At 45.8% G+C, this 12,512-nt stretch overlaps 1 protein-coding gene across 3 annotated transcripts in view; it reads left to right on the plus strand.

Moving 5' to 3' along the window:
• Nucleotides 1-12,512, plus strand: part of RIC1 (RIC1 homolog, RAB6A GEF complex partner 1) — a 268,206-nt gene that overhangs the window by 156,312 nt on the left and 99,382 nt on the right. For all 3 annotated transcript variants that reach the window (XM_063913985.1, XM_063913986.1, XM_063913984.1), the window contains exons 11-12: nt 7,591-7,734; nt 8,246-8,443. In XM_063913985.1, coding sequence (XP_063770055.1) covers nt 7,591-7,734; nt 8,246-8,443 — 342 coding nt within the window. The remainder of the gene's footprint in view (nt 1-7,590; nt 7,735-8,245; nt 8,444-12,512) is intronic.

The following is a 12,512-nucleotide window of genomic DNA, read 5'->3' on the forward strand; positions in this document are numbered from 1 at the left end:
GGTCTACGTATTTCCTCCGATTCCGTTGATCCCAAAGGTGCTCCAGAGGAACCGGCATCAAGGAGTATATAAACAAACCTGATTGGCCCCGGAGAGCGTGGTATGCGGATCTTCTGGATATGTCCGTTGAAAACCCTTGGCCTCTACCACTCAAAAGAGATCTTCTTCAACAAGGACTGTTCGTCTACGTGGACTTATGGTGGCTTCGTTTGACGGCATGGAAGTTGAGCGGAACATCCTAGCTCACATGGGACTTTCCAAAAAGGTCATTGCCACTATGGTGCAAACCAGGAAACCTGTGGCGTCAAAACACTATCATAATATCTGGCGGAGATATGTCTCCTGGTGCGAGGAACGCACAAATCCATCTGCCAGATTTCACTTGGGAAGTTTTCTTCGTTTCCTGCAGGCTGGAGTGGATCAAGGCTTACGTCTGGGATCTATTAAGGTTCAGATTTCAGCTCTTTCAATCTTCTTCCAAAAGAAGTTGGCTATACTGCCTGAAGTTCAGACATTTTTGCAGGAGGTGCTTCACATCCACCTCCGTTTGTGCCGCCTACAGCACCTTGGGATTTTGATTTGGTATTACGATTTCTGCAGTCCTCCTCATTTGAACTTCTGATGACGGTAGAAGACAAGTACCTCACGTGGAAAACTGTGATGTTACTGGCCCTGGCTTCTGCTAGACGTGTCTCAGAATTGGGGGCTTTAGCGTATAAAAGTCCATACTTGGTCTTTTACGAGGACAGAGCGGAGCTCAGGACTAGGCAGCAGTTCCTGCCGAAGGTCATCTCTGCGTTCCACTTGAATCAACCTATTGTGATCCCATCAAGTTCTGGCGCTTCGGCCCCTCCGGAGGCATTGTACGCTGTGCGAGCCTTGAAGATCTATGTCAAGAGAACGGCTCGGATCACAAAGACGGATTCTTTGTTCGTGCTATATGATGCACAGAAGAAGGGTTGCCCTGCTTCAAAGCAGTCTATTGCTCGTTGGCTTAGGCTTACTATCCATCAGTCCTATGTGTTGGCACCCTTCCCTTTTCCACAGTCTCTGAAGGCCCACTCTACAAGATTAGTGGGATCTACTGGGCGGCTGCCCGTGGAGTCTCGGCCCAGCAGCTCTGCCGAGCTTCTACCTGGTCGGGAAAGAACACCTTTGTGAAGTTCTACAAGTTTGATACCCTGGCCAAAGAGGATACCCAGTTTGGGCAGGCGGTGCTGCAGATGTTCTTCCCGTTCTGGAAGCTTTGGGACATCCCCATCGTACTAATGTGTCCCCAATATCCCCTATGGATGCTAGAGAAAATAGGATTTTAAATACCTACCGGTTTATCCTTTTCTCGTAGTCCATAAGGGATATTGGGCGCCCGCCTCTGTGTGCGGTTACTTTCTGCAGGTTCTCTGTTATGTGTTACCTGTTCAGCTGTTTATGTTGCCAGCTGTTGCTGGCCCAGTTATGTTATGGTGTGCTGGTGTATAAATCTCACCACACTTCTCGTTGTTATGTTCCTTCTCTCAAGTATGTCATTTCTCCTTCGGGCACTGTTTACCTATAACTGCCTGTGGGAGGGGAAATAGAGTGGAGGAGCCAGCACACCCAGTGGAAGAAATTTAAAGTGCACTGGCTCCTTTGGACCCTGTCTATACCCCATCGTACTAATGTGTCCCCAATATCCCTTATGGACTACGAGAAAAGGATTTACCGGTAGGTCTTTAAAATCATATTTTTTGGAAATGAATAAAAATTGGTCTACTGACGTTAATTCCTCCTGTTCCCACACATGAAACGAAAAGTAAGCCTCCTCTTTGAAATTTTTAATTTCACTCTATAGGAAAATGTAGAGTAATAAGGACTAACTTAACATTTATGGCGGAGGATAAACCATATTTTATGTGTCGCCATCAGGAGGGATAGCATTTATTTTTTTTTTGTATTTTTTTTTTCTCTATCGTCCTAGTGGATGCTGGGGTTCCTGAAAGGACCATGGGGAATAGCGGCTCCGCAGGAGACAGGGCACAAAAAGTAAAGCTTTTCCAGATCAGGTGGTGTGCACTGGCTCCTCCCCCCATGACCCTCCTCCAGACTCCAGTTAGATTTTTGTGCCCGGCCGAGAAGGGTGCAATCTAGGTGGCTCTCCTAAAGAGCTGCTTAGAGAAAGTTTAGCTTAGGTTTTTTATTTTACAGTGAGTCCTGCTGGCAACAGGATCACTGCAACGAGGGACTGAGGGGAGAAGAAGTGAACTCACCTGCGTGCAGGATGGATTGGCTTCTTGGCTACTGGACATTAGCTCCAGAGGGACGATCACAGGTACAGCCTGGATGGTCACCGGAGCCGCGCCGCCGGCCCCCTTGCAGATGCTGAAGTTAGAAGAGGTCCAGAATCGGCGGCTGAAGACTCTGACAGTCTTCTAAAGGTAGCGCACAGCACTGCAGCTGTGCGCCATTTTCCTCTCAGCACACTTCACACGCTGTCACTGAGGGTGCAGGGCGCTGGGGGGGGGCGCCCTGGGAGGCAAATGTAAACCTATATACTGGCTAAAAATACCTCACATATAGCCCCCAGAGGCTATATGGAGATATTTAACCCCTGCCAAACTTCACTAAAGAGCGGGAGACGAGCCTGCCGTAAAAGGGGCGGGGCCTATCTCCTCAGCACACAGCGCCATTTTTTCTCTCACAGAAAGGCTGGAGAGAAGGCTCCCAGGCTCTCCCCTGCACTGCACTACAGAAACAGGGTTTAAACAGAGAGGGGGGGCACAAATTGGCGATATAAATATATATATAAAGATGCTATTAGGGAGAAACACTTATATAAGGTTGTCCCTATGTAATTATAGCGTTTTTTGGTGTGTGCTGGCAAACTCTCCCTCTGTCTCTCCAAAGGGCTAGTGGGGTCCTGTCCTCTGTCAGAGCATTCCAGGTGTGTGTGCTGTGTGTCGGTACGTGTGTGTCGACATGTATGAGGACGATGCTGGAGGAGGCGGAGAAATTGCCTGTAATGGTGATGTCACTCTCTAGGGAGTCGACACCGGAATGGATGGCTTATTTAGGGAATTACGTGAGAATGTCAACACGCTGCAAGGTCGGTTGACGACATGAGACGGCCGACAAACAATTAGTAACGGTCCAGGCGTCTCAGAAACACCGTCAGGAGTTTTTTATAAAAAAACGCCCATTTACCTCAGTCGGTCGTCACAGACACAGACACGGACACTGAATCCAGTGTCGACGGTGAATAAACAAACGTATTCCTCATTAGGGCCACACGTTAAGGGCAATGAAGGAGCTGTTACATATTTCTGATACTACAAGTACCACAAAAAAGGGTATTATGTGGAAGTGAAAAAACTACCTGTAGTTTTTCCTGAATCAGATAAAATAAAATGAAGTGTGTGATGATGCGTGGGTTTACCCCGATAGCAAATATTGGCGTTATACCTTTTCCCGCCAGAAGTTAGGGCGCGTTGGGAAACACCCATTAGGGTGGATAAGGCGCTCACACACTTATCAAGTGGCGTTACCGTCTCCAAATACGGCCGCCCTCAAGGAGCCAGCTGATAGGCAGCTGGAAAAATATCCTAAAAAGTATATACACACAGACGGTGGTTATACTGCGACCAGCGATCGCCATCAGCCTGGAGATGCAGTGCTGGGTTGGCTTGGTCGAATTCCCTGACTAAAAATATTTTATTGATATAGAGCATTTAATAGGATGCATTCTATATATATGTATGCGAGATGCACAGAGGGATATTTGCACTCTGGCATCAAGATAAGTGCGTTGTCCATAAGATGTCATGGACACGACAGTGGTCAGGTGATACAGATCCCATACGGCACATGGAAGTATTGCCGTATAAAGGGAAGGAGTTATTTGGGGTCGGTCCGTCGGACCTGGGGGCCACGGCCACAGCTGGGAAATCCAACCTTTTTACCCCAAGTTACATCTCAGCAGAAAAAGACACTGTCTTTTCAGCCTCAATCCTTCCGTTCCCATGTGGGCAAGCGGGCAAAAGGCCAGTCATATCTGCCCAGACATAGAGGAAAGGGAAGTAGACTGCAGCAGGCAGCCCCTTCCCAGGAAAAGAAGCTCTCCACCAGTGGGGGGGTAGTCTCAAGAGTCTCAGCGCGCAGTGGGATCACTCGCAAGTTGACCCCTAGATCATACAAGTATTATCCCAGGGGTACAGATTGGAGAGTCGAGACATTTTTTCCTCGCAGGTTCCTGAAGCCTGCTTTACCAACGGCTCCCTCCGACAAGGAGGCAGTATTGGGAAAAAATTCACAAGCTGTATTTCCAGCAGGTGATAATCAAAGTACCCCTCCTACAACAAGGAAAAGGGTATTAGTCCTCCACACTATATTGTGGTACTGAAGCCAGACGGCTTGGTGAGACATAGTCTAAATCTGAAATCTTTGAACACTTACATAAAAAGGTTCAAATCAAGATGGAGTCACTCAGAGCAGTGATAGAGAACCGGAAAAAAGGGGACTATATGGTGTCCCTGGACATCAAGGATTACCTCCATGTCCAAATTTGCCCTTCTCAACAAGGGTACCTCTGGTTCGTGATACAGAACTGTCAATATCAGTTTCAGACGCTGCCGTTGAATTATCCACGGCACCCCGGGCCTTTACCAAGGTAATGGCCGAAAAGATGATTCTTAAAAGAAGAAAGGCATCTAAATTATCCCTTACTTGGACGATATCCTGAAAGGGACAAGTTTCCAGAGAACAGTTGGAGGTCGGAAAAGAACTATCTAAAGTAGTTCTACGACCGCACGAGTGGATTCTAAATATTCCAAAAATCGCAGCTGTTTTCCGATGATACGTCTGCTGTTCCTAGGAATGATTCTGGGCATAGTCCAGAAAGAGGTATTTCTCCTGGAGGGGAAAGCCAGGGAGTTATCCGACCTAGTCAGAAACCTCCTAAATCCAGGCCAAGTATCAGTGCATCAATGCACAGGAGTCCTGGGAAAAATGGTGGCTTCTTACGAAGCGATTCCATTCGGCAGATCTCACGCAAAAACTTTTCAGGGGGATTTGCTGGACGAATGGTCCGGATCGCATCTTCAAGATGCATCAGCGGATAACCCTGTCTCCAAGGACAAGGGTGTCTCTTCTGTGGGGGCTGCAGAGTGCTCATCTTCTAGAGGGCAGCTCATTCAGCATTCAGGACTGTGTTCTGGTGACCACGGATGCCAGCCTGAGAGGCTGGGGAACAGTCACACAAGGAAGAAATTTCCAAGGAAGTGTGGTCAAGTCTGGAGATTTCTCTCCACATGAATATACTGGAGCTAAGGGCAATTTACGATGCTCTGAGCCTAGGAAGACCTCTGCTTCAAAGTCAACCGGTGCTGATCCAGTAGGACATCATCATGGCAGTCGCCCACGTAAACAGACGGGGCAGCACAAGAAGCAGGAGGGCAATGACAGCAAGGATTCTTCGCTGGGCGAAAGATCATGTGATAACACTGTCAGCAGTGTTCATTCCGGGAGTGGACAACTAGGAAGATTTCCTCAGCATAAATGAATTCCACCCGGAAAAGTGGGAACTTCATCTGGAAGTTTCCACATGTTTGTAAACCGTTGGGAAAGACCAAAGGTGGTTATGATGGCGTCCCACATGAAGCGCCAGGTCTAGAGACCCTCAGGCAATAGCTGGGACGCTCTGGTAACACCGTGGGTGTACCAGTCGGTGTATGTGTTCCCTCCTCTGCCTTTCATACCCAGTGTATGGAGAATGATAGGAAGGAGAGGAGTAAGAACTATACTCGTGGTTCCGGTTTGGGCCAAGAAGAACTTGGTACCCGGAACTTCAAGAGATACTAGAAAGGATCTTGATTCAGCAAGAATCATGTCTGTTCCATGACTTACCGCAGCTGCGTTGACGCCAGGGCGGGTGAACGCCGGATCCTAAGGGAAAAGGCATTCCGGAAGAGGTCATCCCTACCCTGGTCAGAGCCAGGAAGGAGGTGACCGCACAACATTATCACCGCTTAGGTGAAAATATGTTCCATGGTGTGAGGCCAGGAAGGCTCCACGGAAGAATTTCAACTAGGTTAATTCCTACATTTCCTGCAAGCAGGAGTGTATATGGGTCTCAAATTGGGGTCCATTAAGGTTCAAATTTCGACCGGTCGATTTTCTTCCAGAAAGAAATTGGCTTCAGTTCCTGAAGTCCAGAAGTTGTTAAGGGAGTACTGCATATACAACCCCTTTTTTGATGTCTCCAGTGGCACTGGGCGATCTCAACGTAGTTTGGGATTCCTAAAATCACATTGTTTTAAACAACTCAAATCTGTGGATTTGATATATCTCACATGGAAAGTGACCATGCTGTTGGTCCTGGCCTCGGCCAGGCGAGTGTCAGAATTGGCGGCTTTATCTCACAAAGCCATATCTGATTGTCCATTCGGACAGAGCAAAGCTGTGGACTCGTCCCCAGTTTCTCCCTAAGGTGGTGTCAGCGTTTCACCTGAACCAGCTTATTGTGGTGCCTGCGGCTACTAGGGACTTGGAGGACTCCAAGTTGCTGGATGTTGTCAGGGCCCTGAAAATATAGTTTCCAGGTCGGCTGGAGTCAGGAAATCTGACTTGCTGTTTATCCTGTATGCACCCAACAAGCTGGGTGCTCCTGCTTCTAAGCAGACTATTGCTCGTTGGATTTGTAGTACAATTCAGCTTGCACATTCTGTGGCAGGCTTGCCACAGCAAAAAAATATGTAAATGCCCATTCCACAAGGAAGGTGGGCTCATCTTGGGCGGCTGCCCGAGGGGTCTCGGCATTACAACTCTGCCGAGCAGCTACGTGGTCGGGGGAGAACACGTTTGTAAAATTTTACAAATTTGATACCCTGGCAAAAGAGGACCTGGAGTTCTCTCATTCGGTGCTGCAGAGTCATCCGCACTCTCCCGCCCGTTTGGGAGCTTTGGTATAATCCCCATGGTCCTTTCAGGAACCCCAGCATCCACTAGGACGATAGAGAAAATAAGAATTTACTTACCGATAATTCTATTTCTCGGAGTCCGTAGTGGATGCTGGGCGCCCATCCCAAGTGCGGATTATTCTGCAATACTTGTACATAGTTATTGTTACAAAAATCGGGTTATTGTTGTAGGAAGCCGTCTTTCAGAGGCTCCTTTTGTTATCATACTGTTAACTGGGTTTAGATCACAAGTTGTACGGTGTGATTGGTGTGGCTGGTATGAGTCTTACCCGGGATTCAAAATCCTCCCTTATTGTGTACGCTCGTCCGGGCACAGTACCTAACTGGAGTCTGGAGGAGGGTCATGGGGGGAGGAGCCAGTGCACACCACCTGATCTGGAAAAGCTTTACTTTTTGTGCCCTGTCTCCTGCGGAGCCGCTATTCCCCATGGTCCTTTCAGGAACCCCAGCATCCACTACGGACTCCGAGAAATAGAATTATCGGTAAGTAAATTCTTATTTTTTATGCTTTTTTTTTTTAATGCTTTTTTTTTCTTCTTGTATATCAGTATTTGCCAACTGTTCTTCATAACTCACATGTAACAAAAAATTCACATAATATTTAGGTAACATGTTCGTGTGGATTTGTCTGTTACTGCAGTGCTGGGGACCGGAAGGCTACCATTTGTGGGCAATTGCTGCAGACTCCAGTGGACCTGCGACAAGTGACAAAGCTGTTCCCAAGCAATCTGGAATACTCCAATTTCAGTTCATTAAGAGTGCTCTTACTGTGAACCCCTGCATGGTCAGTTCTTTTATCATTTGTGTGCATTTTAAAATGATGCTACAGAATTTACAGTTTGCAAATAAGATTAGCCTGCATCGTTTATTTGTAACCTGAAATGAAGTAACTTGCTTTTCATATATCTTCAGCTTTTAAGCAAATGTATTGTTTTCATGACTAGAAATCACTGTTTATTGCTCTGTGTCCGTTTTACCACTTTTATTTTACTTTCTATGTACTGACAAAAATAGTCCACAACAGACCCCCAATACACTTTGTTTCATTTGCCCCCTATTTTGTGTATGGTCTGATTTTTTTTCCCCACTGCCTGGTGCCATACAAATCAATAAATATATAAGAAGTTCTCTGGTTCCTAAAGATTAGAATAGAACAACAATGGCAGTGCATGTTTCCCCCCATTTGAACATACATTTCTGAAACATCCACAATCATTACATGTGGTTTTGTAGCTTTAACTTGCATGCAAAGGCAAAATGTAGTTTTCACAAAATTTCACCTGATTCTTTTACAGAGCAACCAAGAACAAGTATTGCTTCAAGGAGAAGATCGCTTGTACTTGAACTGTGGGGATGCAACTCAGACACAACATGTTAGAAGTCCATCATTACACTCGGAGTCCTTGCGTGACCGAAGTCCATTCCCTGTAGGAAGTGTAGATTCTCAGGGCTTAAGCACTTTACTCGGACACAGACACTGGCACATTGTGCAGGTATTTGAGTTTTTCCTTTAAACAAAATACAAAGTTAAGCTTTTAAGATGTCTGTCTCTCTTGTGGTAAAGTTTACTGTAAAACAAGTTATAACTGAAGATAATACAACTGGTCTGGAAGACTATACTTTTATGAAAGGAGTTACACACTCTCCTCAGATTGTTATCAAGTGATGGGATGGTACTCAATGCTATTCTTTTGGTATATGTTCAGGGTGCTGGCGGTTGAAATCCTGATGCCGGAATGCCAACATTTGTCCAAAAAACTGTCAAAGTACCGATGCTGGATTCTCAACAGCTGGCATCCCGATATTCTATATGCCAGTGACAGGGTTACGCCGTGGGAAAGGGGGGGGTTAATATTAGACAGCACCAGGGGGGTTTAGGGCTGGGCTGTGGGGGGAAGAGGGTTACGGTTAGGGGGTTAAGGGTAAGTATACTTACCCAACCTCTGTTGGAATTCTCTCCATCGGGGTGCCGATGTCTGTCTTCTGACCGCTACCATCCTCGAACACTGGTATTGCGAATATCACACCTGTTCTTATATCAGAAAATATTAGCTGTGAGCCACCCACTACTACTACTCATATGCTGCACGTAATAGCCATGCAATCCTCTCTTCAAAGCTAAAACCACTGAAGGAAGTTGTACAGCCCCATTAAGCAGTGGCTTATTAACTTGCTGTTAAACATTTTTCCCCATTTTCATATCCTGATGTGACTGGGACAGGCATCATCAGATCCATATTCTCAGCAGTAGTAAGGTAATATTACCAGACAGACTTGTTGGTTGGCCTTTGTGCATGCTAGAGATCGCTAAATAAGTTATATCGTGCAAGGCTTTACTGTTGGCTGCATGGAGATCTCGAATAGTAACTTTTCTATACTATTCCTGACAGCCATTACACTGGGATAAGCACCATACTAGAGAGGTATAGAACAAGTAGTTTTCTACATGCTGTCTGAGAGGAATATATGAGTGCTCCTCCTCTTTGCTGGTGTCTTCTTATCTCTAGCTAATGAAAGCAGGTTGGCTTTTTTTCTCCTGCAGGGTCCACAGGTTATTCACTGGATAACATTGGGAAGCTTTTCAGCCTCCCAGCATGGAACGGGCCCGTCCATATATCCCGGCCTCCTGGCGTAGGCAAATCAGTTTTTGGTGCTGCAGGAACCGGACCATGGTCAAAAGGGCTGCTGGTTTTTAGCAGCCATAAGCTTTTTTTTAATGTTATTTTTATAGTCTTACTATTTTTTCTGAGTGATCTTTCTCAAAAGCGTCTAATACGTACCTTAGAAAGAGTCGATTCACAACTCCCCCGCCTGGTCGCGACAACGCTTACCCACAAGTACAGTGCTGTTTCGGCAGGCGCCTGTGTCTGATGAACTAGCAAGTCCAGCAGACATTACCAGGCTGTGGCCGGAGCACGGGGAGAAGGTAAGGCATCTGTTCCGCTTAGAGGGGGAACACGGACACAGCCGCACTGTTTTGGGAGGAAACTACCAAACAGTCGCTGATGCGTCTGCCACCTAGAGTGCGCCAGCGCAAGGCCTTAGGGATCATAGGCTCCAGGGGGGTAGTATGAGGCCACGATCCCTAGGGTTGATGTCGGCAGTGGGGAGTCAGACACTCCCCTGGTCGCTCCTCCCCCCGGTTCATGACCAGTTTCCTCCGAGTCTCCTGCCATGAACTGTTTTCCCGCTTCCGTCTGAGACTCTGTGTACTAAGGGGACCCAGTCGCAGCATAGGCGGCTGTGTGACTGGTACATCAGTGTTCACTTGGGCATCTCTATTCACTATAGGTTCACAGAGCGGTTGTGTATAATATTAGCATCTGAATCCACTCAGCGTTCGCAAACGTATTTATCGGTCCTGGAAGCGGGATGAGTCCCTGTACCCCACTCTCCTGAGCACGGGTAATACAGCACTAAGTCTATCTAATTTTTGAGTACGAATAGTTGGATAAGTGCTTAATGCATATGAGTCTGATTATTATTACTGTTGTTTTCTTTCGCTATGCATCTGAATACGATTAAATCTTATATAAGGTAATGCAATAATATGTACCTCCTACATACTTGAAATGTATTTGTAGTTGATTATGTGCTCATATTACTTATTATACTAATGTATAGCCTGTGACTGATTGTGTGATTGCTGACTTTACTATATTTCTGTCAGTTTTTTTCTGTCTATTCCGATCCTCAATGCTGGTGCAAAGCAGGGTAGGGTCGGATTGTATGTCACTTTAACAAAACTTAAAGTGATTACAGTCACAAATTGTGTAGTACACTCTGCAAGTGTCTGATTTTTTTTTATCATGTCTAAGAGCGGCAAGGGTGAGGAAAATACACAGATCACAGCAGCACCAACACTCATATCATGTTTGTCCTGCAAAGCTGGGTTAACCTCTCAGGATCTGGTTCAGGATGGTTTGTGTGCAAATTGTTTTAGCTTTTACCAATGTCTCTTGAAAAATGCAAGGCAGACACAGGTGCAAGTTGATCCCCCATGGGCTATGTTTGCACTGTCAGGACTTTCATCTGGCCTTTGTGTTTCCACCAGTTGCCTTATTACCCAGGGTGGAAAGGAAAAACAAGGAAAGGGTGCCGTGATACGAATAGCTCCAGATTTGCCCACAAGACATTGGTACACAGATCTGCAGAGGATGTCAATGGATGCTCCATTCCTACTCCCACAACGTCCAGATCTACTGACTCGGGGTCTTTGTTATTACAGACACCTGGATCGACTGTCTTTGACGGTGTGGCTCTTGAGACTTCTATCCTGAAGTCAAGAGGATTCTCACAACAAGTAATTCGAACAATGCTCAGAGCAAGAAAACCTTCCTCAGCTCGCATTTATCACCAAATATGGCAAGCCTATATTTAGTGGTGCAGTGAACGGAAATTTGACCCTAGGACTTTCAGAGATTCCGGAGTCCTAGTATTCCTTCAGGCAAAAATGGATAAAGGTTTAAGGTTGGCTTCCTTTGAGAGTGCAAGTGTTAGCATTGACTGTATGGTTCCAAAAGAAAATTGCCAACCTACAAAATGTGCACACTTTTTTCCAGGGAATGCTGCACATTCAACCTCCTTTTGTTCCTCCTACAGTGCCTTAGGACTTAAGTTTAGTTCTAAAGGCCATTCAAGTTGCTCCATTTGAACCACTCAAAAGGGTGGATCTTAAATGGTTGACAGCTAAAGTTCTCTTTCACTGCCCATGGCCTCAGCTAGAAGAGTTTCAGATTTAGGAGCATTGTTATGTCGTCCATTTCTGATTTTGCTGAACGTTTAGTTAAACCTAGGAATCAAAAGATTTCCGTACACAGGATAGGAAGACAGTGGTGATATATGATTGCAAATTGCAAATTAACTACCGTTTATTTTTGTTTTTAAGGAATTATTGTTTTTTTTTTTTTTTTTTAGATATGTGACTTGAAGTCTGGCTATGATATGGTAGTCTTCGATACTGGCAGAGTATATTAAATGACTGTGATAAGACATACTAGACTTGATCACTTAATCCCCAGTTGTCCTGTGTCTCCAAACCATGCTTGACCCCAAAGTAATATTTTTGCCTGAGATGAGGTAGGATTTCATGATTAGCAGTGTTGCTAATAGAGTTTAGCCATTCAGCACAAACACATGGTGACATTTAATTGGGTTTGTGAAATGTTGTTAGAGCCCCTACAATTGTACACTCAAGGTTTGTAATGTCGTCAGTGGTGCCTGCTAGAACTGGCCAACTGAAGAATTTTACACAGAGGAATATGTGAAATACAGATTTACTGGGATATTCAGTTTGGCCCAAAGAGACATCGGGAGTAAAAACCCCTGATGTTTCTTCGGGTGCTGCGGTCGGGCTACTTAATTAGCTCGGCTGGTAACAAGTCCTTTTACACCCGTAAACATATAGGTTCAGTGAAACCTGTGTGTTTTCGGGTGAAATAGCCCTGTTTTCGGATGAAAACGGCGCTGTTATCGGGCAGTTTGCTTCGCCTGCTGGTGGCAGATGAAGCAAAACCCCCGATAAGCCGTGACACGCGCCGCCTTATCTGGGCCAATTAAATA

Source organism: Pseudophryne corroboree, chromosome 1 (genome assembly GCF_028390025.1).
Source record: "Pseudophryne corroboree isolate aPseCor3 chromosome 1, aPseCor3.hap2, whole genome shotgun sequence".
Classification (NCBI taxonomy): domain Eukaryota; kingdom Metazoa; phylum Chordata; class Amphibia; order Anura; family Myobatrachidae; genus Pseudophryne; species Pseudophryne corroboree.